This window comes from Ochotona princeps, chromosome 1 (assembly GCF_030435755.1).
Source record: "Ochotona princeps isolate mOchPri1 chromosome 1, mOchPri1.hap1, whole genome shotgun sequence".
Lineage (NCBI taxonomy): Eukaryota > Metazoa > Chordata > Mammalia > Lagomorpha > Ochotonidae > Ochotona > Ochotona princeps.
This window is the reverse complement of record NC_080832.1, coordinates 70500812-70527362: the sequence shown is the minus strand read 5'-3', so window position 1 is coordinate 70527362 and position 26551 is coordinate 70500812. Positions and strand designations below refer to the sequence as shown.

Here is a 26551-nt window from a genome sequence, read left to right as displayed (position 1 = left end):
CAGTGCAGGATGCAATCACACACACACACACACACTCTGTCCTATCCAACAACACGTATCTTTGAGCTCACAAGAAAATTTATGTTTTGGATATTTGAACTCTCTATATAAATTTTACTTTGGGGGGATGTCAGATTTTGTAATTTGAACTGATTTTCACAGGAATTGGTCCAGGTTTAAACAGAAGACACAACAAAGAAACATGTATCAAACAGTCTAATCCATCCTATGCAATTATGTCATCTTAACTACTTTTTACACAAATGTAAAGTGCTTTAAAATATCTAAGAGTTTCTGAATTAGTTCAATCTTACCCTCTTCCTTTGAAAAGTATTCTCCTGCAGTGTAAACAAAATGCTATGTAAAACATAACATCAGACACATCATAGTTTGTGGTGTGGGCCTTTAAATTGAGACGAACGCTAGAGATTTTATTCCTTCCACATACCCAAAGTAACTACTATCAACTCACATTTTCTGTAAGCCTTGAAGAATTTTTATTAAACATAATAAGAGGTTTAATAATTTATATTAAAGACTATGTAGGTACTCTTGTTGCTATTCACCAACTGTTTTTATGATGGTAACTCCGAGCTCGGGCATGTGATCGGAAATGAGAATGCCTTGCTGTCTGTGCTGTGCCTTCCGAATTGGTGTACCCTTTGGGAGACTGACATGGGGATCTCGCTATGGAGTCAGAATGTCTTCCACGTGATCTGGATTTTGTTCCTGAGCTAGTCTGCTTTTGAGGCGAACTTGATTGTGATTTTCCTATTGACTTGGACCTTTTCTGTAAGGACTTAGACCTTGATCGTCCTCTAGAACCAGAATTCCTTCTTGGAGTTCTCGACTGTCGTGCTGAGGTAGACCGCCTTGGTAATGATTTGGAACGAGATTTCGATTGGCTGTAAGAAAATCGCCTGTATCGCGACCTGCAAACATTCGTAATTTTAGCGCATGTTATTTTTACATAAAACAACAGTTTAAAAAATACTCTCAGGAACCTAGACACTTTACGTAATAGTAGTTATGTTTATACATACTTTTACTTCAAACATAAATGAGAAGTTTGCAATATTTGTTATACTAGAATATATGACCAAAATATTTTTCAGTGACTTTTATGTTGTTTAAACATTCTTTTTTCATTTGAAAGGCAAAGAGACAAGAGACAGAGTGGCAGAGACGTCCCCTATCTGCTCATGTGCTCCCCACTAACTGAAGGCAGAGCAACCTACAGGAGCACGGCCCAAAGCTCTACACTTACTCTGCAGCATGTTCTATGTCAATATAGTTATACTCTCTTTTGTTCTAATTTCTTCTACTAATTAGTTTCCATTTTTTAAAATTTTTATGGGAAAGTCAGATATGCAGAGAGGAAGATTTTCTGTTCGTTGATTCACTCCCCAAGAGGCCGCAATGGTTAGAGCTAAGCCAATCTGAAGCCAGGAGCCAGGAACCTCTTCCGGGTCTCCCACATGCTGGTGCAGGGTCCCAAGGCTTTGGGCCATCCTCGACTGCTTTCCCAGGCCACAAGCAGGGAGCTGGATGGGAAGTGGAGCAGTTGGGACATGAACTGGTGCCCATATGGGATTCTACTGTGTGCAAGGCGAGGACTTCAGCTGCTATCTACCGCGCTGGGTCCTAATTATTTGTTTATATCTGGGATCACATCCTTCAGCCTGCAGAATTTTTAGTATTTCTTAAAGAACAAGAGTGCTGGCAGTGATACATTGGGAATGTTATTCTTCTGGGGGTAGCAGTTTTTTTTTTTTCCTTTTTCTTTGCCATTCATTTGTTTTTGAAGGGCAGAGTGACAGAGAAGAGCTCTTTCATCTAGTCCAACATGCCTGCAACAGCCAGGTTTAGGCCAAGCTGGAAGGAAGCCAGGATCCTGGAGCTCAAGCCAGGTCTCTAATACCAGAAGGAAAAAGGATATTGCCTTCCATTAGCAGGGAGCTAGATAGAAGGAGAGTAGCCAGGACTTGAATAAGATGTCTCAATTTGTATCTTAACCCACTTTGGAACAACATCATTATTTTTTTAAAATCAAGTCATTCTGCTGTATTTTCTGACACCAGGCAAATGTTAGTCTTGCTGTGTTACCATGAAAAGTTGTCTTTTTTTAAGAGTTATTTATTTTTATTGGAAAGTCAGATATACGTAGTGAAAGAGAGACAAAGATCTTCCATCTGCTGGTTCACTCCCCAAGTAGCTGCAATGATCAGAGCTGAGCTGATCTGAAGCCAGGATCCAGGAGCTTCACCCAGGTCTCTCATGTGGGTACAGGGTCCTAAGGCTTTGAGCCATCCTCTATTGCTTTCCCAGGCCACAAGCAGGGCCCGAAAAGTGATCTTAAAAAGAGCTAAGGCTGGGGCCCAGTGTAGTAACCTAGTAGGTAAAGTCCTCGCCTTACACTCCCAGGATCCCAAATGGCACCAGTTTGTATCCCAGTAACCCCGTTTCCCATCCAGCTCCATGATTGTGGCCTGGGAAAGCAGTTGAGGATGGCCCAAAGTCTTGGGACCCTACACTAGCATCAGAGAACCAGAGAGAGCTCCTGGCTCCTGGCATCAGATTGGCTCAGTTCTGGCCATTACCACCACTTGGAGAGTGAATCAACGGACAAAAGATCTTCCTCTCTGTCTCTCCTCCTCTCTGTATATCTGACTTTGTAATAAAAATAAATAATAAAATCTTATTTAAAAAAAAGAGCTAAGGCTCTACTTCTGATCCAGTTTTCTGTTGATGTGCCTGGGAAAGCAGTGGAAGGATGGCCCAAGTCCATGGGACCTTGCACCCACATGGGAGACCCAGAAGAAGCTCCTGGCAACTGACATCATATTGGCATGGCTCACTCCATTGCAGCCATTTGGGTATCTCTCTCAACAGTGAATTTAACTATGGGCCTTCTCTCTCTTGTAGAGAAAAGAGAGAATGGGAAAAAGGGAGCAACAGGAAGAGTTCCCATATGCCCTTAATGACTAGGGCTGGGCCTGCTCTGGAAGCCAGGGATTCAATCGAGGTATCCCAGATGTCTTGCAGGCATATGAGCCAGATGGACTCAGGAGCCAGAGCTGGGGCATGACACCCCAGTACCCCAGGGTGGGGTATACTGTCTTCACTGCTAGGCTAAATGCCTATCTTGCTCACCATGCTTTAAGTCCTAAAGACATAGTTTTGTATTTGAGTACAGAAACTATACATCCCAGTCTAAATCTCAAGTGCCCAATGTGGTCTCTTAGCCATTGGACAAACTCAGATTATTCTCTATAAAATACAAAGGATGTTCATACTGTTACTACACTAGAGATGGGTCAATAAATGGATCCAAATTCAAGATATGTTATGGACTTTTAAAAAGCGGTTCTTCAGTAATCTTGGTAATGGTGTTATGACTGGTTGTGGTTTTTTATTTGTTTTTTGGCTTAGAAAAGGAGCTTAAAGCTTTGGTGTTTTTTTGTTTTTTGTTTTTTTTTGTTTTTTTTTTTTTTGAGCTTAAAGCTTTGTTACCTTCATTCCTACTTAAGTATGGGTTGAATCCACACTTAAGCATTTGATTCACATCAAAGGAACTCATCTGATATATAAGATTTCAGGGCTTTGACAAGGCCATATTGTCTGGCAATGAGTTTTACATATTAAAAATTCACAGAACAGGTCAGTGCAACAGTTCAACTGGCTAATCCTCTACCTGCAAGCATCAGCTTCCCATATGGACACCAGTTCATGTGCAGGCTGCTCCACTCCCCATCCAGCTCCCTGCTTATGGCCTAGGAAAGCAGTGGAAGATGGCCTGAAACCTTGGGACCCTGTACCCATATGCAAGACCTGGAGAAGGCTCCTGGCTCCTGGCTTCAGATTGGCTTAGCTCCAGCCATTGCAGGCATTTGGGGAGTGAACCAGCAGATGGAAGATCTTTGTCCTTCTCTGTGTAAATCTGCCTTTTCAATAAAAATAAATAAATCTTAAAATCACAGAACAAAGTTGAAGTTGTCTCATCCTTCATTCCGCTTGGTTGCAGGGATAGGAGCCATGCCAATTCATAGTCTTATCTTTCAGAACTAAAGACTTCAAGCAATGACTCTCTTTTTAGCTCTTGCTACACACATTTTTTTCTTGACTAAGCTCTGGGAACTGAAAGTGACTAAGCGGTAACAGCCCTGGTGACCATCCTGACCGGAAGCTCTGTGGCCTCTCTAGGTGTGCTCCATGAGGCCAAGGAGATTGCTATGGGATGGATACTGTGAGTTTAGTTGCTGTTGAATGCCTGCATCTCATGTTGGAGCACCAGTTCAAGTCCCCACTACCTGGCTTCTGACCTAGTTCCCTACTAATGTTCCTGGGAAAGCAGTGGACAATTTATCTCAAACAATTGAGTTCTTGCCAGCCACACAGGAAATCTAGATGGAGTTACTGGTTCTGGGTTTAGCCTGTGCCAGCACTAGCTTTTGCAACCATCTAGGGGTTGAGCCAAACTGCCTTTCAAATAAATAATTTTTTTCCCAAAAGATATGCTTGTAACCGCCAATAATTCTGTAAGGATAGAGTTCACCTTAAAAATTCTACAAGTGGGTCTGGTGCACCAGCCTAGTGGCTAAAGTCCTTGCCTTGTATGCGTCAGGATCCCGTATGGGAACCAGTTCTAATCCTGTCAGCATCACTTCCTATCCAGCTCTCTGCTTGTGGCCTTGGGAAGCAGTCGAGGATGGCACAAAGCCTTGGGAATCTGCACCTATGTGGGAGAGCCAGAGGAGGCTCCTGGCTTTGGATCAGCTCAGCTCCAGCCATTGCAATGACTTGGGGAGTATATCAGCGGGCAGAAGATCTTCCTCTCTGTCTCTCCTCCTCTCTGTATATCTGACTTTGCAACAAAAATAAATCTTCAAACAAAAAAATATCCTACATGCTGGGGCCAGAGCAGTAGTCTAAGGTTCCCCCTGTGGTACGGGTATCCTGTATAGGCGCTGGTTCATGACCTGGCTATTCCACTTCCAATCCAGCTCCCTGCTTATGACCTGGAAAAGCAGTAGAGGATGGTTCAAGTCCTTGGGACCCAGTATCTATGTGGGAGACCTTAAAGATGTTCCTGGCTCCTGGTTTCAGATCGGCTTAGCTCAGGCACCAAAACAAATCTTTTTTAAAAAGTCTATATGCCTATGAAAAACATCACAGCACTGCAATCCCAGATAAATACTATACATGTTTAAGAACTCAGGTTTGTCAATACAATATCACTTATAATTGCAACAGCTTTACTATTAAATTCATTTCCATTGTGCTTTAATATGTTTTAGTAGAAAATTTGGCTAGCAAAATAGAAATGTTGGAAATATTCTTTCCTACCAAGATTTACTATTATTTACACCTTGTTCCTCCAAAACCTTGAATTTTTTCTTGATAGTAACTCACTATTTATAATTAAACTGATTTATAGTAATGTTAACTTTCTTTCTCAAGTGACTATTTCTTTTAAGTTTAGTCATTTTCAGAACTCTAGATTTTGAATTGGTGGGCTTATTCAGGAGCATTTCAGTTTTTAAAAGTGTCTGTATTTTTCTTCAATAGATATTATCTTTCCATTTTCAAAAGTTACATGTGTCATGAAATAAAAAGCACTGGGAGGCACTCCATAAACCTACATTAACCAGCATGCTATGCGGAGAAGAGCTTGTTTTTCTACCAAAGTTGACAGCTTCTATTAGCAAGGTGACTCAGTGCCTCCCTGGCCCGTACTGGGGTCCCCACACTCACTCTTTGAGGCTGTCAGACCGCCTGCGGTCCCTCCCCCAGGAGGAGCTTCTGCTGCGCGTTCTCCTGAGGCTGGGGCTATGTGACCTCCTGTGCTCGCTGGGGGAACAGGGGTGTCGCTCCTTTGATTTCATCTGACCTGGAGCTGGAACAGGGACAACAAGGCTCTCAGCCACACAGCCAGCATCACTTCTCACAGAGTTTGACATGAAAAGGTCTGTCACTGTAGAAATTCATTCTTCTGAATAAGCAAGATCTAATGTTTAATCACACTTACTTTTGCGATCACCTTGTGCAAACTGTATTTCAATTTGCCGGCCACATACCCACTTTCTATTGAGGTTATAAAGAGCATCTTCAGCATCTCGAACGTCTTCAAATATGGCTAGCCGTTAAGGACACTTTCAACATCAGGATTCAAGTAAAAATATTTGAAAAATATTCTTGATATGTGAAATGGAATACATAGGAAAAACAAGTTTAAGTTATTAAGCTCACATCTCTCATATAATATGAATAATAAAAAAAAATCTGTCACTTTCTATGATAAAAACAAATCCCCCATTTATGACTTAGAAAAGTGAATCTGAAAATTAAAACAGAAACAAATAGGCAACTGTGCTTTTAATGTTTATGTCTGGCTGCAGTATATATGTATAATTTAATACATGTTATAACAACAAAGTTAAGTCCAAAATAAGCATTATAAAAATAAACTGTTCAGGACTCACTCCCTTCTTTTAGATAAAGGATCCATCAGGCTTTTCACTGAAATATCAGAGTGCAGATCCTTTATTCTGAAATTAAAAGTACTCTTCCATTAAAAGGCTTTTAAATTATGACATTTAGGAGAAATTACTTCATATAAACAGAACTGCACACATGCAAATGAATTAAAACAAAAACTCATTTAGTCCTTTAAAAAATGGTATCCACCGATGAACAGCACTATAAACATTACTTTGTTTTCAATACGAGATCTAAATATTAAAAAAGAGAAGCAATCTACAAACATTTGAAGTTACACAGCCCAGTTTGTAATACCCCTACTAAGCTAAACTCCCTTATCCTTACAATTATATAATATTAAACCTAACTATAATGGATACTAGCTATATAAAATAACTGAATAGCTATATTTCAGGAAGTTGTTCACTGGTTTATTTTTAAAAATAGCAAACAGAAAAAGCTCAAGAAACGCAATGCAAAATGAGACTTTGGCAATTACCTCAATTTCACTTGATCTTGAACCTTGACCTTTACTCTTTAAGGCTTGCAAGATGGACTTTATAAGAGACGCAGAAACAACAAAATCAGACTTGGCTTTGACTCTGGAACTCTGAGTCAATGGAGGAAAGCCGAAGTCTCAGCCTTGTTTTTTGCTTGGTAAAGACTCCCCTCTTCAGGTCTGCATATCTGCGTCCACCCTCCCTCTTTACTCCTTGAGGCTTGAACTTTAGGTGCCTTCTGTCTTGCCTGCTCGGTTTATGCTTGGATTCTAGCTAACAGGTTGGTTCAAACTGGGGGGCGCTTGCCAGCTACTGTGCTTTAGATTTTCTGAGATAAAGAAATAAACACATTTAATTAGGCAATATCAATTTAGTAACACATGCTCCTGAATACATACAGGCACATGTATGCATTATATCCACATGCACACAATGAAATAAAGGATATTGAACATAAGCAAATCCTCGTGGGCGGCGAGTGTAGAAGTCAAGTGGAATGTAAACGTCTACTATAGGGCCATACCGACCAAACTCACGGCGCAAGTCCTCAGGCCTGAAGCATTTTAGAAATAAGGCAAAGAAATATCAATAACTGGATTAAAATATTTTGCCTGCAGAAATTCAGTTGAAACCCTCAAAACTAACACCTAGACCAGCATTATGTAAAACTGCCTTGTAAGAATCACCTGAGATTTTGAAAGGAGCCTGGAGCTCCATCTGAGTCTCCCCCAAAGGTAGCAGGGGCCCAAGCAGTTGGGTCATCTTCCACCATTAGTAAGGAGATGGATTGGAAGCAGAGCAGCTGGAACTTAAAACCTGTACCCCATATGGGATGCCAGCATCGTAGGTGGTACTACGCCAGTTTTAGGAAAAAAACATTTAAGATAGATTCATTTGAAAGAGAGAAGGCAACACAGAAAAAGGTCCTCCATTCTCAGGTCCATTCCCAAGTGGTCTCAATGGGAAGGGTGGGCTCCACTGCAGTCTCCAGAGTAGGCACAGGAGGTCCAAGCACTTGGGCCTGCTTTTCCCAGGCCACCAGCAACAAATTGGATCAGAAGTAGAACAGCTGGGACACGAACTGGCACGCATATGACAAGCTGCTACTGCAGGCCATGGCTTTACGTCTATGCCATAGTGCTGGCCATGTAAAACAAGCAATTTTTAAAAGTATAAATAAGGTCTGGTATTGTGACTCAGCAGGTTAAGCAGGGGCCAGCAATGACAGCATCCCATATTTGTGCCAATTTGAGTCCTGCTGCTCCATTCCCAATCCAGCTCCCTGTTACTGTGACAGAAGAAAACAGTGGAAGACAGCCTGAGTGCATGGGTCCTACTGTCCATGTGGGAGATCCAGATGGAGTACAAGGCTCTTGGCTTCAGTCTGGCCCAGCCCTGGCTGCTGTGGTCACTCGGAGAATGAACCAGTGAAATGGAAGATTTCTATCTCCTCTCTGTCAGTCTTTCAAATAACTAAGCAAATCTTTGAAAAATCAAGTAAAATTATTCACATTCATTTTATTTGAAAAGCAGGGAGATGGAGGCAGGCAGACAGACGGAGACAGAACTTCCCTTTATTAGCTCATTGTACAAATGCTTGCAGCAGCTGGGCTGGGTCAGGTCAAAGCCAGGGAATCAGATCTATCTGGGTCTCCATGTGGCAGGCAGGTGCCCAAGAATTTGAACCATCATCTGCTGGCTCTCAAGGTATGCATTAGCAGGATGCTGAACTGGAAGCAGAGCAGCCACTACTTAACCAAGCACTCCAATACCGGATACAGGTATCTGAAGCAGTAACTTAACTGTTGTGTCAAAAGCCCACCCCAAAGATATCTGTACTTTTTATGAGCAAAAAAAGGGTAGAAGATTTTTATAAAGATTTATTTTTATTGGAAAGGCAGATTTTTACAGAGCGCGTAGGAGAGAAAGATCTTCCATTCACTGGTTCACTTCCCAAATGGCAGTAACAGCCAGAGCTGAACTAATCTGAAACCAGGAGCCTGGAGATTCTTTCAGGTCTTCCACGTGGGTACAAGGATCCATGAACTTGGGCCATCCTTCCTCTGCTTTCCCAGGCCATAGCAGAGAGCTGAATGGGAAGTGGAGCAGCCAGGACACATGCCAGCACTGGAAGGTGGAGGAATGGAGTGTTGAGTCATGTCGCCAGCCCAAAAAGGCGTAGAAATTTTAAGAAACACTGGCCTGGTACATATACTTTTAAAAGTTATTCTCATTACAAGACTTAAAAATTAACTTTCCTTAAAAGCTCATACATCTGCCTCATTGTAAGCTCATATTTATATTAATTTTGTTTTCAGATAGAAAGAACTAAATTCTAAAGCAGCCCTACGATTACTTTTTAGGCTTTAAAGAAATATCCCAGGTATTCTTACACTGGACAGGGTTTTGGACCGCCTTTATACTTTCTACTGTGACAGACACTGAATATTATTATTGTCTTGATGGTGCTACAATTTAAATGAAAAGATAAAATATTTAGCAGCAACAGTTGACAGTTACAGTGCTTTTATCTATTACTCAAAGTTCATCTTAAGACCACTTGATTCTCACAGCCCACACTGATTCCCCAACTATGAACAACACAAGCCATCAAGTGAGAGCCAACATTGCATTTCCAGCAGTAGACAGGCCTGTGTTCTTCACTCCCTCACCATAGTACCCTAATTAGATGGTGGGATTCGGCACCCAGCTAAGCACTAACTGGGGCTCAGGAGAAGGAAGGGTACATCACATTTCTAGCACAGAGAGGATTTACACGTGATTGCAAACCTTCTAGTTTAGATGAACACAAGAAATGCCAAAATTTGAGGTGATGCTGGAATATCTGCAGAAGTCCTAGAAACAACTGGAAGTTATGACTCTGCAAATTACCCTCTAGAGGTAAAAGTCAGTGTTTAAGGCTAGAGATGGGGACTTAGGAGTCATTACATAAAGACTCAAATGAACACTGGCTCAGAATTCAGTGTATGCCAGGCAGTGCAGTCAACATCATGACCTACTTCATTTCACTTATCTGGCTTCCTTGAGATTATTAAATTTTAGATGGCAACACTGTCTTTTATCTGTTCAGCAAATACTTGCTGAGTATCTATTGCATTCCAGACTCCACAGAAAATGATGAGAGAATAAGAAAAACTCAATTTCTGCTTTCAGTTTATCAATCACCCTTCATTCTGTAATCTCCCGTGAAGGTGATGTTACAGAAACAGGTGCCACACCAGGCCAAGTTCAGACCCCAACACCATCTGGTGTCATGGAGAACCAGGATATATGTGGGACTGACTAGGCTGGGTCTCAATCCCCTACTGAGTCATGTGTGGGCTGTATGTGGGTATGGACGAGCCATGGCTGGGCTGAAACATCCAACAACAAGAACCAGACTGGGGTGAAAGCCAGCCAGGAAAAGCCACTGTTCCTGCTAGGACAGGAGGTGAACTGAGTAGGGTTGGCTCAAGGACCCCCTGGTATGCGCAAAATCTGGCATTGGGAGGGGTTCTGGTGGAGGAGCCTGGGCAACTCCTCTGGCAGGACACAGACCCAGCAGGTAAGCACAAGAAGCATGATAGGAAATAGCCAAGAATAGGCCATGGAAAGTTTCCCACTGGCACACATTCGGCATGGGTCAAGGGGCAGACCAGGCTGAATCAGTTCATGTCATCCACTGGCAAATCCGAACACCAGAACAGAGTAAGGGTTGAGCCGGATTTGGTCGCGACAAAACCAGTACACATTACGGAATGCCAGGGTGAGGTTGCCTGTACTAGATTTGCCTGCAGCACCCAACCAGCACACATGAGATCCAGGAAGAGAGGGGCAGAGCTGGCAGGGGGATTAAGGGGCTGGTCCCCTCGCTGGACAGCTACTCCCACTGGAGAGCGTGGGCTGGGATGGGGACAGACCTGACTAAGCAAGGCTGCAACACCTGTGCGCTGCATGTGGCCTAGATCAGGGAAAAGCCAGGCTGGGCGGATTATTCCTGCTGGTGCAAGCATAAATTAGAGTGGGTGAGGGATGTTTGGGCTTAGCCACAGCATCACCTGGCAGAAGCTGGCACATGGGACTAATTCTGTCAAGTCAAACCACAGAACCACCCGAAGAGTGCATAAACCGGGACTGAGAGAGATCTGGGAGGGAAATAGTGGGTTCCCCCTCTTGGGTCACTACTCCCGCGGGAGGGCATGAAAACTAGGACAGGGGCTGGGGTGGCTAGACAGAGAGGCACTCAACAACATCCGTGAGGGCTGGATGGTTGAGTTGGTTAGATGGAACTAAGCTTTAATACCCAGTGACAAGTACAAGAACCAAATGGGTTGGGGGACAGACTGGTCTACTGCTACACATACTGGCAAATCAGGGTAGGGGGCGAGCCTGGGGGGGTTATTGTGGGTCGCCCCGACTAGGCTGCAGCTCCCACTGGTTTATGTGAGGGCCGAGTATGTGCTGGGCAGAACCAGACTGGACTGCAACACCCATTGGTTCCAGTGCAACACGGGACTGAAAACAGAACCAACCCAGCAATTGCAACCACCAGCTGATCGGGGTGATAGACTGTGCCGGGCCCTGTGCTTGCTAGAACATACAAGAATCTGGTCTGGGAATACCTCAAAGTTTCTTTAGAGATCTCCCCAATCAAACTGCTGGACTCAGAACTCTAACCAAGAAAAGACAGAAGACAGAACAGGTCAAACATTCATCTCAGCTATATGTTGGCAGCGAAATACGGGGCAAACGGAGACCTTATGATGGACCATATCAATCAGTGGACGACCTCATCTAGCGAAACTGGCAGCGATTCATAACTGGAGAACTATTAAAACCACTTGAGCAAATATCTCAGAGCATGCCCCATATCCGGGACTAGGGGTGGGCGGGAAACCGGGTGGGGCTTCTCCCTCAATATCCCCCTTTACCTCAGATACATGATGGAAACAATATGGACATAATAGTCTTACCCACTTCCCTATCCCCCTGAACTTTTTTTTTTAACCGTGATTAACTATGTAAAGATTGTCAACAACAATACAATAAAATAAATTAAAAAAAAAAAAAAGAAAAAGAAACAGGTGCCACAGTCTGATGCAGTAAGTTTGGAGCTAATTAGTGTTTCCTTTAATAAGATCTACTTATGTTTAACTTTTGAGAGCATTTATATTTTTAAAATATTTATTTATTTGTTTGATTTTAAAGGCATAGTGACACAACAAGGAAGAAAGCAAGCAAGCAAGCTCTCCTACCCAAAGGTCACTCCTGAAATGGCCACAATGGCTGTCACTGGGCCAGGCCTAAGTCACAAGCTTGGGACTCCATCTGGGTCTCCCGCAGGGTGGCAGCAGCCCAAACCCTTGGGCCATCTTCTGCTTTTCCAGGCTTATCAGCAGGGAGCAGGACTGGAAGTGGCATACCCAGGCTGCTGGGCCCAACAGTATCATAAGGGGTAACCACTTAAGGGCCAAATGGACTAAGGAAAAGCAAACTGAGTTTCCCCAGAGGCATTCACAGCCCATAACAGAGCTAGGTGGCAGAGCCAGAAGCTAAACAGAAGGTCCTCCAAATGGGAATGGCTAACAGGAAACGAATCCCAGGTCATATGCAGAAAAATGCCACAGCACTATGTGTCACAGAGGTATGGAATCTGAAATGCCAAGGACAATGGAAATCTAAAGGAAAAGATCTCTTCCTAAAAGCTGGCCACTATCTCTAACTCCCCACCTGCTAGGTGTTATTTTGTTTTCATCCAGCATTTTCAGTGTGATCTATAGGTTTAAAAAGCATGGAGAATTCCCAGAGCCTATGAAACTGTCACATAATGCATAATAATTAATAAAAAAAATGCAAAAAAAAAAACCATGGAGAATAATGAAACAAATAATTTACGTCCCCAACAACAATTTTATTATACTGTATTTGCTGTAACTTAAACATTTTAGGGGCTGGTGCAGTGGCACAGTAAGCTAACCCTCTACCCTGTGGTGCTGGCATCCAATATAGGCACCAGTTCAAGTCCTGGCTGCTTCACTTCCCATCCAGCTCCTTGGATAGGGCCTGCGAAAGCAGTGGAGGATGGCTCAAGACCTTGGGTCATTTCACTCAAGAAAGAGACGAGAAAGCAGCTCCTGCTCTCAGCCTCAGAGCACTTCAGCTCAGGCCGTTACAGCCATCTGAGGAGTAAATCAACAGAGAGAAGACTTCTCCCTCTCCTTCTCTCTATAAACAGAACATATAGACATTTACAACTCATTGATAAAAATACAAATATTATAATTAAAAACAAACTCTGAAGCTCAGATATACTACCAAGAAAAAAACATATACAGGGGAGAATATTTCAGTGTCACAAGAGTAAGCCACCACTTGGGATCCCAACAGCCCACATCAATGCAGCCAGCTTGAACTGAGTTCTGGGCTCCTGGCTTCACCTGGCTCAGGACCGACTGTTGAAAGCATTACGGGAGTGAACTAGCACAGGGAAACTTCTCTCCACCTCTGACATTTCCAGGAAAAGTTAAAAAGCACACAAATACACAAAACTACCCAACAGCTACTGAAAGACTAACGACTGAAAACACCAACCGTTGATAAATGTCGGCAACGTAGGAGTATATTATACTCTGCTGGCAGGAGTGTAACATAGTACAGATACTTTGCAGAACTGTTTGGCAGTTTCACAGAAGTTATTTATATACTCACAACATCCCCTTAGATCTAGCAACTCTACTTCTGGGTACTTAACCAAAATAAACGACCTACAAACATATAAAGATATTGTATTATACTGGCTCATTAGACAAATTAAACAGTAAGATATTTCCATTTTATTTTCTTTGAAATGCCAAGGGCTGGAAGATCTTAATGAGGAGGTAGGGCAGGTTTTGTGGGCGGTGTTGGTGGGTTTGGCCATGAGGGAGATTATGTTGTGAAGCTGAAGATGGCTTTATACTCCAGTCCAACATTTCTTTGTCATTGATACAGCCTAGGAAGCTGAGCACAGTTCCAGAAAACACATTTACCTTAAAGTACAATGCAGCACAGCTTGCAATTTAAAGCATTTTCAAAAGGGAATATCTTAAATGTTCATTTACAGAAAGATGAATTACTACCTTGGTGTTTATTCAGAACTATATTATTTAGAAGAAAAATTATTGGGCCTGGTGCAATGGCTCAGTGGCTAATTCCTTGCCTTGAACATGCCAGCATTCCATATGGCCACTGTTTCATGTCCCAAATGTTCCACTTCCCATCTAGCTCCCTGCCTGAGGCCTGGGGAAGCAGTTGAGGACAGCCCAAAGCCTTGGAACCCTGCACCCATGTGGGAGACCGGCATGAAGCTCCTGACTTCGGACTGGCTCAGCTCTGGCCAATGCAGTCATTTGGAGAGTGGATGGAAGATCTTTCTCTCTGTCTCTCCTCTCTGTAAATTTGCCTTTCCAATAAAAATAAATAAATCTTTTTTTAAAAAAAGAGTAAAATGAATTTTTAGGGCTATGTGGAGAAATCTTGAGATGGAAGGAAGGCAAAGCACCAGAAATACAAATGTTTATTGTCATTTATGTAAAATTATGTAGAAATTCTACATTTATGTAAAAACACACACATATATATTCATGTTAAAAATAAAATTATGCAAGGGAACGAGCAGCAGTAATGCTGTTTCTTTTTTTTTTTTTTTTTAAGGATTTATTTATTTTTATTGGAATGGCAGATATACAGAGAGGAGGAGAGACAGAGAGCAAGATCTTCTGTCCACTGATTCACTCCCCAAGTGGCCACAATGGCCAGAGCTGAGCCAATCCTAAGCCAGGAGCCGGGGCTTCTTCTGGGTCTTCCACATGGGTGCAGGGTCCCAAGGTTTTGGGTTGTCCTCATTGCTTTCCCAGATCACAGGCAGGGAGCTGGATGGGAAGCAGGCCTGCTGGGATTAGAACTGGCGTGCATATGGGATCCTGGCGTCTACAAGGTGAGGATTCCAGCTACTAGGCTACCACACCAGGTTCAGTAAGGCTATTTCTAAAGCAGGAGGGTATAAAATGTTTACTTCTTTTTCTAAGATTTACTCATTTGTTTTAAGATTTGTATTTATTAGAAAGGCAGATCAGATTTACAGAGGGAAGGAGAAACAGAAAGAAAAGATCTTCCATCTGCTGGTTCACTCTAAATGGACATAATGGCCAGAGCTGAGCAGATCTGCAACAGGAGCCAGGAGCTTCGTCTGAGTTTCCCATGTGGGTTCAGGATCCAAAGGCTTTGGGCCATCATTTTGCTGCACTCCCAGGCCATAAGCAGGGAGCTGATGGGAATTGGAGCAGCCGGGACATGAACCATCAGTCATATGGGATCCTGGTACTTGCAGAGTGGTGGCTTAGCCAATTGAGCCATCACGCCAGGCCCTAAGATTTCTTCGTATTTGAAAGGCAGAATGATGAGTGAAGAGAAAGGAGGAGAAGGTTAGAGATAGAGATTGGTATCTTCCATTTGAATATTTACTTCCCAAATGCATATACCCCACCAACAGCTGGGCAAGTCTGAGGGAAGGAGCCAGGAACTCCTTTTGGGTTTCCCTGGGGGTGATGGGGACATCATCTTTTGCCTTGCCATGTGAACTAGCAGAAAGCTGAGTATTCTGGAAATGAGTTCCTTGCCAATCATATGTTCTGTCAATATGTTCACCTAGTCCTGGCTTGAAATTCTAATTTTGGTGAAACCTAATTTACTGAAGGGTTTTTTTTTTCTTCTTTTAAGCTAATTTCTTTCTTTGTAAGAAATGTTTGCCAAAGGGCTGTCACTGTGCCGCAATACAACACTCTTATCTCCGTTCTGGTTTGAGTGATATCTGCTCTGCTGCCAAACCACCTTCCTGCTAACGTGCCTGGGATGGCAGCAGAGGAAGGTCCAAGTCCTTGGAGCACAGATGGAGTTCCTGGCTCAGGCTTATCTCTTACGGACATTTGAGGACAGAACCAGCATGTGGCAGATCTACCCATCCCCATTGTATCTTTCCTTCTTTATCATTCAGATAAGTAAATCTTTAGAAAAAGGAAAGCAATCTGTGCTTATCCCCAAGTTATAACAACATTCTTCAAGGTTTCTTCCAACAATTTCATAGTCCTAGTTTTTATATGTTGATGAATGATCCAGCTCAAAATATGACATAAAGTAGTTTGTGGCTGCAGGTCATTTTTTCCTAGATGGGTATCCAGTTGTTCCAGCACTATTTGTTGAGAAGACTTTCCTTTCTCCACAGGATTGCTTTGCTGCCTTTGTCAAAAACAATTAAGTTTGTAAGCGTGGGTAACTTACAGGCTTTCTGGTTTTTTTTTTTTTTTTTTGAAGATTTATTATTGATGCAAAGTCAGATATACAGAGAGGAGGAAAGACAGAAAGGAAGATCTTCTGTCTGATGATTCACTCCCCAAGTTACTGCAATGACCGGAGCTGAACCAATCCGAAGCCAGGAGCCTCCTCTAGGTCTCACACACAGGTGCAGGGTCCCAAGGCATTGGGCCGTCCTCGACTGCCTTCCCAGGCCACAAGCAGGGAGCTGGATGGGAAGTAGAGCTGCTGGGATTAGAACCGACACCCATATGGGATCCCGGGGTGCATTCAAGGCGAGGACTTTAGCTTCTAGGCCACGGCGCCGGGCCCATGCAATACAGATTTTAAAAAGAGCCCTGGGACAGATGTTTGACGTGATGGAATGCCCTTAGCTCATACTGAGATGCCTGGTTCAAGCCCTTGTTCTGCTCCTGGTTCACAACCTGGCTGCTACAGGCACTTGGGGAGTGAACCAACAGATGAGAGATTTTTTTTCTCAAATAAAACACAGTTAAAAATGTTTTTTAAATAAAAAATATTAAAAAAAAACTCTTTGCTCAAGACTTCCTGGATGTATAGATTAATGTGGGAGGGGCCCGGCGGCATGGCCTAGTGGTTAAAGTCCTCGCCTTGAACGCCCCGGGATCCCATATGGGCTCCGGTTCTTATCCCGGCAGCTCCACTTCCCATCCAGCTCCCTGCTTGTGGCCTGGGAAAGCAGTTGAGGACGGCCCAATGCATTGGGACCCTGCACCCGTGTGGGTGACCCGGAAGAGGTTCCTGGTTCCCGGCTTCGGATCGGCACAGCACTGGCTGTTGTGGTTCACTTAGGGAGTGAATCATCGGGTGGAAGATCTTCCTCTCTGTCTCTCCTCTCTGTATATCTGATTTTGTAATAAAATAAATAAATCTTTAAAATAAAAGATTAATGTGGGAGACAAGTGGTAATAATTTGCCTTTTAATTCATCAACATCTTATACATATCAATTCATTTACGTGTTCTAAAATTTCTCTTGGCAATATATTGTAGTTTGCAGTGCAAAGGACTTTGACTTTTTTTGTTGTTGTTAAATTTATTCCTAAGCTAGCTTTTAACTATTTTTAGCTGTTCACTATTTAAACAAAAAATGTCATTTTGTATTAGTTTTGTTGATTTTTAGTGTTTTCTATATAAACAAATGTCACCTAAGGAGATTGCTTTTACCACCACTTTTCCAATTCTTATGGCTTTAAAAAAAAGATTTAATTTGAAAGAGTTACAGTGAGAGAGGGCAAGCAGGAGAGAGAGAAAAATCTTCCAACTGCTAATTCACTCAATTAGCCAGAATGAAGCCAGAAGCCTCTTCTTGATCTCCCACGTGGGTGCGAGGGTCGAAGCACATGAGCCATCTTAGACTGCTTTCCCAGGCCATTAGCACGGAGCTGGACTGGAAGTGGAGCCAGCCACATGGGGTGATGGCATTACAGGTGGCCATTTTATTTGCTATGCCACAACACTGGCCCCCAACTATTTTGAATTTCATTTTATTTTCTTGATCTATTGCACAAACGATTGAATGGGGGGGCAGGTATTTGGCGTGACAGTTGAGATCCTGATCGAGTCCCAGCTACGCTTCTGATCCAGCTTCCTAGTCACATGCAGCCTGGGAGGCAGTAAGCAGTAAGTACTCGGTCCCTGCCGCCCACATGGTACACCTGGCCTGACTTCCAGGCTTCAGGTTTTGGGCTGGTCCAGGCCCAGCTATTGCAGGTATTTTAGGAATGGATCAGAAAATGGAAGATCTCTTTCTTAAAAATCTTTATCTTTCAAATAAAACAAAAATTAGCAAAAATTAAAGATTGAAATGTATCTGAAAAATACTGAGAAGAGGTAAAGAGAATAGACATATTCATTATCTATTTTAAAAATTGCTTTACTTACAGAGAGCAATAAAGATAGCCCTCATCCACTGAATCATTCCCCAAATGCACACATGGCTAGGCTAGCCAGGATGAAGCCAGGATCTCAGAATGCAACCCGGGGCTCCCAACAGATGGCAGGAAGCCCAAATACTCGAGTCAGCACCTGCTGTCTCCTGGGGTGCATGTTAACAGGAGGCTGGAACTGGAGGCAGAGCTGGAAAGGGAACCCACGCAGTCCAACACGAGACATTGGCATCCCATGTGACAGCTTAAAAGTTAGGTCAAAACTTGCCCATGGTCCTTAATCTTACAGGGAAAGCATTCAATATACCTGCATCCAGGTTTTTTAGTTTTTTGCTTTGTTTTGTTTTCTAAAAGATTTATTTATTTTTATTGAAAAGGCAGATTTACAGAGAGAAGGAGAGACAAGAGGGAAAGATCTTTCACCCATTTGGTTTACTCCCCAAATGGCAGCAACAGCTGGAGCTGCACTGATCCTGACCCAGGAGCCAGGAACCCCTTCCGGGTCTCCCTTGCGAGCACAGGGTCCCAAGGCTTTAGGCCATCCTGCATTGTTTGTAGGGAACTGGGTGGGAAGTGGGGCATCCAGAACATGAACTGAAAGCTATATGGGATCCCGGTGCCAGCCAAGGGGAAAATTAGCTCTTGAGCCATTATGCCAGGTGTAAGGCCCCCCAACATGGAAAAACCTCACCATCTGTCTCGAGAGAGTGAGTTTCCCCAATGACCACCGAAGACGAGACTTGATACAAAAGCAAGAGGCTTTATTCAATTACCAGCGTGCTGGGGCCGGGGCCAGTTCCTCACGCAGGAGGTAGGCGTTGACCTCAAGTCATGGTATAGCATCCTTTTTAAAGGCTACCATAACCATGAACAGGGAAGGGGGACCATAAACATAAACAGGGAGGGGGAACCCTAAACATAAACAGGGAAGGAACCCTAAACATCACTGTCCTTCACTGTCCTTTTCCGCAAGCAAAATACAGAAAGCAAAAAAGCAAATTAAATCCTTCTGTCATTTCAATCCTAAATGTTCCTTCTGTCATTTCAATCCTAAATGTTCCCTTTCATTGGCACTATCTAGTTTTTTCAAAGATGTTCTCTAACAACTAAAGAAATTACCCTTTATTTCTAGTTGGGTGAGCGATTTCATCACAAATGTTCTTGAATTTTGTGCAGTGTTTTTACTGCACTGCCTCTAAACATACGGCTTCATAGACACTGCAGCTAAAGAATGCTTCTAGTAGTCCAAGAAAGCTGCCTGACTGTAGTTCCCCAACACAGCAGGATGAAATTTGGACATTACTTTCATTAATAGTACACTCTGCTTGACATCATAAAAACCTAAGCTTTGGGAGAATCAAGATGGCAGAATAGGGTAAGAACACGTTTAAACAGATGGAGAAACATTAGCCAGGGTGAAGCAGAGGGCATATTCCAGGAAACAGAAGAGGAGGGAACCACAGCAGAGGTACATCTGGAAACTGACAGACACAGACAAGCAGTGGACACAATGGTGTCGTGTTGCAGTGACTTGTTGTGGGCTAAAGAGTTAATTAGTGGTCGTTAAGCTAAGCAGTTACAGGAAATGGGCTTGCAGGCTAAAGGCACCTAGACTAATTGGACTCATTGGCATCCTATTGTTTGGCTAAAGGACTTGGGGGAAAGAGTATAAAAGGTGTAATAAAGGAAGGCTTCCAGGAGACTTCGACCATCACTGGTCTCCTGTCCCGGCTTCATCCCCAGACCCTCTTCCTGCCCACGGTACTGGCTCTGCTTGCTGGAGCAGTGACTGATACCCCAGCAGCATTCAGCAAGCAGCAATCTGAACACCAGCAACATGTAGGAAGAGGCGTTCACTGGGAGCTCAGGGCATTCACTAGTGAACCCAGACAAAGAACTGCCCTCCTGCTGGTCTGTTTGATTTTTTCTCTTTCTTTTTTTTTTTTTAAAGATTTATTTTATTTTTATTACAAAGTCAGATATACTGAGAGGAGGAGAGATAGAGAGGAAGTGGAGCTGCCGGGATTAGAACCAGCGGCCATATGGGATCAAGGCGAGGACCTTAGCCACTAGGCCACGTTGCCGAGCCCGGTCTGTTTGATTTGACCAGAAGCAGACAGAGCAGCAGGTCTCAGGGAACCTGGAGGGAACAGGGTAGATATCACAGCTCAGGCCAGTCCCTAGAGCTGAATCAGGCTCCATTTTGTATAGGGAGACAAAGGCTATGGACAGTACTGCGCATGCACTGAACTGGCAGTGAACTCATTTCTGGCTCAGTAAATCGCAACAACGTAGCATCCTACAGGTTCCACCCAAGATAGGTCCAGGTAGCCCTCAGACCTGATGGCCAGCAGATCAAGAACTCTAGTAGTGGCACATCAAGTGCCATTTTGTACAGTGTGGCAAGAGATTTGAGACTGTGGGACAGAGCTGAGCTGCACATGCACTGAGCTCAGAACATGACGAGCTCAGTACACTGGTCCCATAGGAAAATAATACTGACTGTGGCATTGTACCTCAGACCTAACAGCCAACAGGTTCCAGCAAGATCAGCACCACTAACAACCTTGCTATATAGGATACCTGGTGTCTTCCTAATCCTGGGACCTGTTCCAACCGGAAGTGGGAGAAAGGTTGTACAGGCAACAGTGCAGTCTCAGCACAGTATGACAGGAGGTGGAGAGTGGTGAGCTAGGAGCTGGGGCTGTGGAGGCCATGGTGGAAATCTACATAAGAACCCAGACCTGGAACTTGCTGGAGGTTGTGGAACAAGTGACTGTAAACAAACAGTCGTGTGCCAACCACAATAAGTAAAATTGAACTGTAGACCTGTTGTGACACAAATTAGAAACCTGCCCCAAAGAGAAGAATCTGCTAACCAGAAGTACAATGACCAAGAGCAAAAGAGGAGACAGAGGCACAATGAACATTACTGAAGACTTCCCTGCAAAAGAACAAAACCCTTTGCCAACCTTGGAATTAACTGAGGAAGACATCGAGAAAATGAGGTATACAAAATTCAAAACACTTGTTATAACGCTTCTTATCAACAACAAGGAGCACGTAACACAGGAGTAAAAGAAATTTAAGTTACATGTCACACTGGAAATATATCAAATGAAAGCTGATATATCAAAAATGAAGAATACAGTGGAACAAATTAAAAATACAGTGGAGAGTCTCCAAAATAGAATGAAGCAAGCAGAAAAAAGAATCTCAGAACTGGAAGGTATTTCCTATCATCAAGAGGAAACAAACGAAAAGCTGGAAGCAGAGCTGGGTCAAGCTAAATAAAGTATTCAAGAACTGAAAGACACTATTAAAAGGCCAAACATAAGAGTTACAGGAGTCACAGAAGGTGTAGAAAGAGATGCTTGGATTAAAGGTGTATTCAATGAAATAATAAGGGAAAATTTCCTTAATCTAGAGAAAAATTGGGAAACAACATTCAGGAGGGACATAGCACACCCAAAAAGGTCGATCAAAAGCGATCTTCACCATGACACACGATAATCAAACTCGCTTCTGTCGAACATAAGGGAAATGTGCACGTGAAAAAAAATCAACTGACATATAAAGGAATGCCAATTAAACTCACAGGAGACCTCTCACAGGAAACTCTACAGTCAAGAGGAGAATGGAGTGACATATTCCAGATTCTAAAAGAAAAAAAAATTGTCGGCCTAGGATAACATATCCAGCAAAGCTTTTCTTTCTTCGACAATGAAACAAAATTCTTCCACAGTAAAGAATAGTTAAAAGAATTTGCCTCTTCCAAACCTGTCCTACAAATGATACTTCAAGATGTTCTCTTGACAAAGAGGAATAGCACCCAACAAAACCAAAGGCAAATGTGAAGAACATCCCAGTAAAATGACAACAGAAGACTAAACCAATGGACAATCCATTGCTAAAATGACAGGACGAAACTACTACTCATTCATATTAACCCTGAATGTAAATGGATTAAACTCATCAGTCAAACATCATAGATAGATTGGATTAAAAAAACTAAACCCATCTATTTGTTGCTTACAGAAGACATCTCACAAAGATCAGTGGAAACTATATCTCATGGATTTTGATTTTTTAAATTTAGTTTCATCTCTTCAAAACACTTTCACATTAAATCATTCAATGACTCGTAGATCATACAGTAGCATCATTTTCTTCAAGAAGGTTCTTGATTTTTTTTCATTTCTTCAGCGACACACTAATGATTCAGTAGCATGTTATTTAACTTCATTGGGTTTTTAATTTGTTTTCTTCCTGTTGTTCATTTTGTTTTTATGGCTCTTCATTTAAGGGGTTGTACAGTAACTGTATAATGGAAACTATCATATCCAGTAGCATGCTATTTAATTTCATGGCATTGTAAATTTATATTTTCCTTCCTATTGTTGATTTTGTATTGTGACTTCTCATTTAAGGGGATGTATAGTAACTGTGTAATGGAGACTGTCATATCCAGATGTGAGGATACAATGCAGTATGCATCTCTACTTCCAAACAGAGATGGACTTAACAATGAAACTGTTTACTGTATCTTTACAACAGGATGCTGGACTCTCTGCCATTGTTCATGCCTGCAATGAAGGACGCGTGACTGTGTATGAAGAACTACTGTATAGTAATAATATAGGGGAAATCAGTTGGGGGAAGGGATAAGGAAAATCCCAGGGCCTACAGAAATGTATCATAAAATGATAATAAAAGTTCAAAAAGAACACAAAACTATTTTTATCAAGACGATTTAGAGAGACAGTAGGAGCTTCCGCCCAATGGTTCACTCCCAAAGTGGCCGCAATGCCCAGAGCTAAACCAATCTGAAGCCTGGAACCAGCGGCTTCTTGTGGACCTCCCACGTGGGCGTAGGGTCCCAAGGCTTTGGCCATCTTCCAGTGCTTTCCCACGCCACAAGCAGGGAGCTGGATGGAAAGCGGAGCAGCTGGGACACAAACCACTGCCCAAATGAGATCCTGGAGGTTGCAAGGTGAGGATTTAGCCACCAGTCCGGGTATTTTTCCTGATCTATTTTTTTTTCTCACCAGAGGAAACAAACAAAGTTTAAAAACTGTGTAAAAATTTTCCTTAATTCTTTTGCTCAATTTCATTCACATCCAGATTTTGTGCAATATTTTTTAATGTCTTGCGACTTATCCTACATAATAAAATAGTCACCTCAAAGAAACGTTTTAAATAAAGTCTGGCTGCATGTGAAAACTAACAATCTTATTAAAAATTTCTGGGGCCCGGCGTGATAGTGTAGCGGTTAAGGTCCTAGCCTCGAATGCACTGGGATTCCATATGGGCGCCGGCTCTAGTCCTGGCTGCCCCACTTCCCATCCAGCTCCCTGCTTGGGGCCTGGGAAAGAGGTAGAGGATGCCTCAAAACATTAAAGCCCTGCACCTGGTGGGGAGACTTCAGATTGGCTCAGTTCTGGCCATTACAGCCACTTGAGGAGTGAACCAGCAGATGGAAGATCTTTCTCTCTGTCTCTCCTCTCTGTAAATCTGCTTTTCTAACAATAATAACTAAAAGTTTAAACATCACTAACCACCTAGGTTATGAGATCCCCCTAGTGGTAGTACCAAAAAAAGTGCTGAAGACATTACATTCAGTCTCATTAATTCTATGGTGTGCCTGCTGGTAATGTTATGCTTTGCCTGCACAACACTTAAACATTTTTTTTAACACTTAAACATTTTTAAGAAAACGTTTGGAATTACAAGATTGCCAACACTTTATAGCTTTAAATTTATCAAAAAATGGGGACTTCACGTTTTGACAAATACTAACATTTTGAAAATGAGTTTATATACACAAAATCTGGACTTCCGACTTCTTAAAATCCAGCAGGTGCGGCACCAAGCAGTCCTAATGACTAGGGCAGCTGTACCGCGTTCAGAAGCTGCGTGTGCTGCTGCACCTGTTGCAGTGGGCATGGGCCCAGCGAGCCTCTCGCCCTCACAGCTTCACTCTACTATCCTTGCTGGCTAGTATTAGCATCATGACTGGGGCGGGAGACTCGGGAAACAGACTGGAGAGACCTGATGCTTACTCAGTTTTCAAGTAGTCTGTGGGATTTTTTTTAAAACCCCTAAATCACAGATTTTGCTAGTGTTGCTAAACAAGTTCAGAGAAATGTCAACAAGTCATCTTCACATGTTAAGTAGGATATGTTAACTGTCTGCAGTGGTGACGTGTATTTGTAAACAAACAAACAAAAAACACAACAAAACCTGTACTCCCAAGCGTCAATTATGGTCTCTACAGCTGGCCATGCGGCCAGGGCTGCTGGTTCCACCCGGGAGGCAAACTCGAGTTTCTGGTTTCCTGCCTTGTGTGCACTAAGCACAGGGCACTCACAGGGGCTGCTGCGGGGTTCGTTAGCCCTGGACAAGGGAATCTGCTCATGCCCCACCGAGCTGCAGCTCCTCATCACGACAAAGTGCAGTAGAAAAAAACCTCTCCTGAGCATCCCTGTTTAGATTCAGGAGTGGACAGAAACCCCCACGGGAGTACGCGAAGGGATCAAGGCCAGGTCCACCCAAACCGTTACAAACACGGTGTTAACGCTGGCAACAAAACCGGTAAGCCTCTCGCTCAAGGTTCTTTTTTGTTGTTGTTGTTGTTAGTCCCAATAAAATTGTGTCAAGAATTACGATTCTGCCAGCACCGGAGGGAAGGCCCAAGGTGCGCATTCTCTTCGGGAGCCTTCTCCCCGGTCTCGGAGCGGCCACGCACGCGGCCAAGCCTCGTCCGGCCCCGGCCACAAAGGGGCTGCGGCCACGGGCGCCCGCCTGGCATGGGAGCTCGGCCTCGGAGCCCCGCGGGGCCCCCGCCCCCGGGCGCAGCGCCCGGACGCGCGGTGCGAGGGCGGAGGCGCGAGTCCCGCCCAGGCCCCGGAGGAGCCCGCCGGTGCCAGTCAGTCCTCCCCGGCGAGGGCGCGTTGCCCGGGGCCCGAGCCGCCGGGCCTGCTCCCGGCCATGGCCGTTACCCGCCCCTTCCCGCGCCCCACCTGCGGGGCCGCCGGCGCCGCCGCTCACCTGGTGGCGTCGGCGACGTTCCTGACGAACAGGGAGGTGTTGGGGGGCCTCGTGTAGCGAGACATGACCGCGTCGTCCGTGCCCTCCGGCTCTGCCCGCGGCACTGGGCTCGCTCGCTCCCTCGCCGCCGCCGCCGCCGCAGCTCCGCCGGCCCCCGGCGCGACCCCCTCCCCTCGGCCTCGGCCCGGCCAGCGCGCAGCCGCAGAGGCCGGCGCGGGGGGGGCGCTGTGCGGCGCGAGGCGTTCGCGCGGCCTGCGGGGCGGGGGTCCCGGGCCCCAGGTGCCGGGGGCCGGGGGCCGCGCGAGACAGGTGAGCCCGGGGTTAGCGGGCGCGGAGAGGGAGTCCTGGGCGCACGGTGGGCGAGGGGCAAGCCGCCCGGGCCTCCACGGCAGCGTCTTCCTCAGCCCCGCACCTTGGCGGCGGTTAGGACCTGCTGGCCCTATGGTCTTGACTGTGAAGGCAGGTTCCGTCGTGGTTGTCTAGATTTCCTGCGGATTTTTCATCCGTCATTCGCTTAGGGTGTGCTTTCCAGCCATGGAGCCCCGTGCGTTCACGTGTTGATTGGGCACCTGCCTTGTGTCAGGCAGTGTGGCAGGTCTGGGATGTAGCGGTGGACAGGGGAAGGCCCCGGCTTCCAAGTCTCCATTACGGGGATGGGATGGTGGGAGGGGGTGGGCAGATGACAAGTGAATAAACAAACACGTATTGTCAGAGAAAGCAGTTGGGGAGTTTCGTATGGTCCTTTCTCTATTCTCCAAAGTGTTGCTGCCCACCCATTTAGTGATCCTGTTGCCTTCACACTAGCTCTTAGGTCAACATAGCCTGTTCCTCGGGCCCCGGGTGCTGAATGCTCAGAGCTCTTTCTTGCATCCTGTCTTACTCTCACAAGTAATCTGCTTTGTGGTGTAAATGATATTGTCCCCCCAAGTAGCGTGCATCCCTCCCAGAAACTAAGAGAAGCTGCAGAGGCTCACAAGGGCTTGTCACTCATAGGAACAGGACTGCTGTAGCCCCAGCACCCTGGACAAGAAGAGCTACTGATCACATGGCTATAATAGAAGTACATGCTGCCGAGAGGGGCTGCTTGTGCGCTGGTGAGCAGGGCTGGAGGGTCGCTTTTGCAGCATCTTGAAGACATGGCTGAAGAATGGTGACCTGGACCAGCATGTGTGAAGATCTAGAGGCAATACAGGAAATGAAAGGTAGCAAACAGCTTAAAGCTAGAGACAGGGATGTATGGTGAAGGGTGGGAACAGGTTTATGA

At 44.4% G+C, this 26551-nt stretch overlaps 1 protein-coding gene across 1 annotated transcript; it reads right to left on the bottom strand.

Moving 5' to 3' along the window:
- Positions 1–562: 562 nt before the first annotated feature.
- SRSF12 (serine and arginine rich splicing factor 12) lies at positions 563–25503 on the bottom strand. The gene is made up of 5 exons (XM_058660869.1): positions 25288–25503; positions 7429–7533; positions 6029–6132; positions 5755–5896; positions 563–932 (listed from the first exon to the last, which is right to left on the bottom strand). The coding sequence occupies exons 1-5, from the start codon at positions 25350–25352 to the stop codon at positions 563–565; spliced, it is 786 nt and encodes a 261-aa protein (XP_058516852.1). The 5' UTR covers positions 25353–25503.
- Positions 25504–26551: the final 1048 nt, after the last annotated feature.

Coding starts and splice junctions, on each gene's coding strand:
- SRSF12 (XM_058660869.1), bottom strand. CDS start 25,352: ATGTCTCGCTACACGAGGCCCCCCAACACCTCCCTGTTCGTCAGGAAC. Junction 7,534..25,287: donor AACGTCGCCGACGCCACCAG/GTGAGCGGCGGC, acceptor AAAATGCTTCAG/GCCTGAGGACTTGCGCCGTG. Junction 6,133..7,428: donor CGAGGATTTGCTTATGTTCA/ATATCCTTTATT, acceptor ACGGCTAGCCAT/ATTTGAAGACGTTCGAGATG.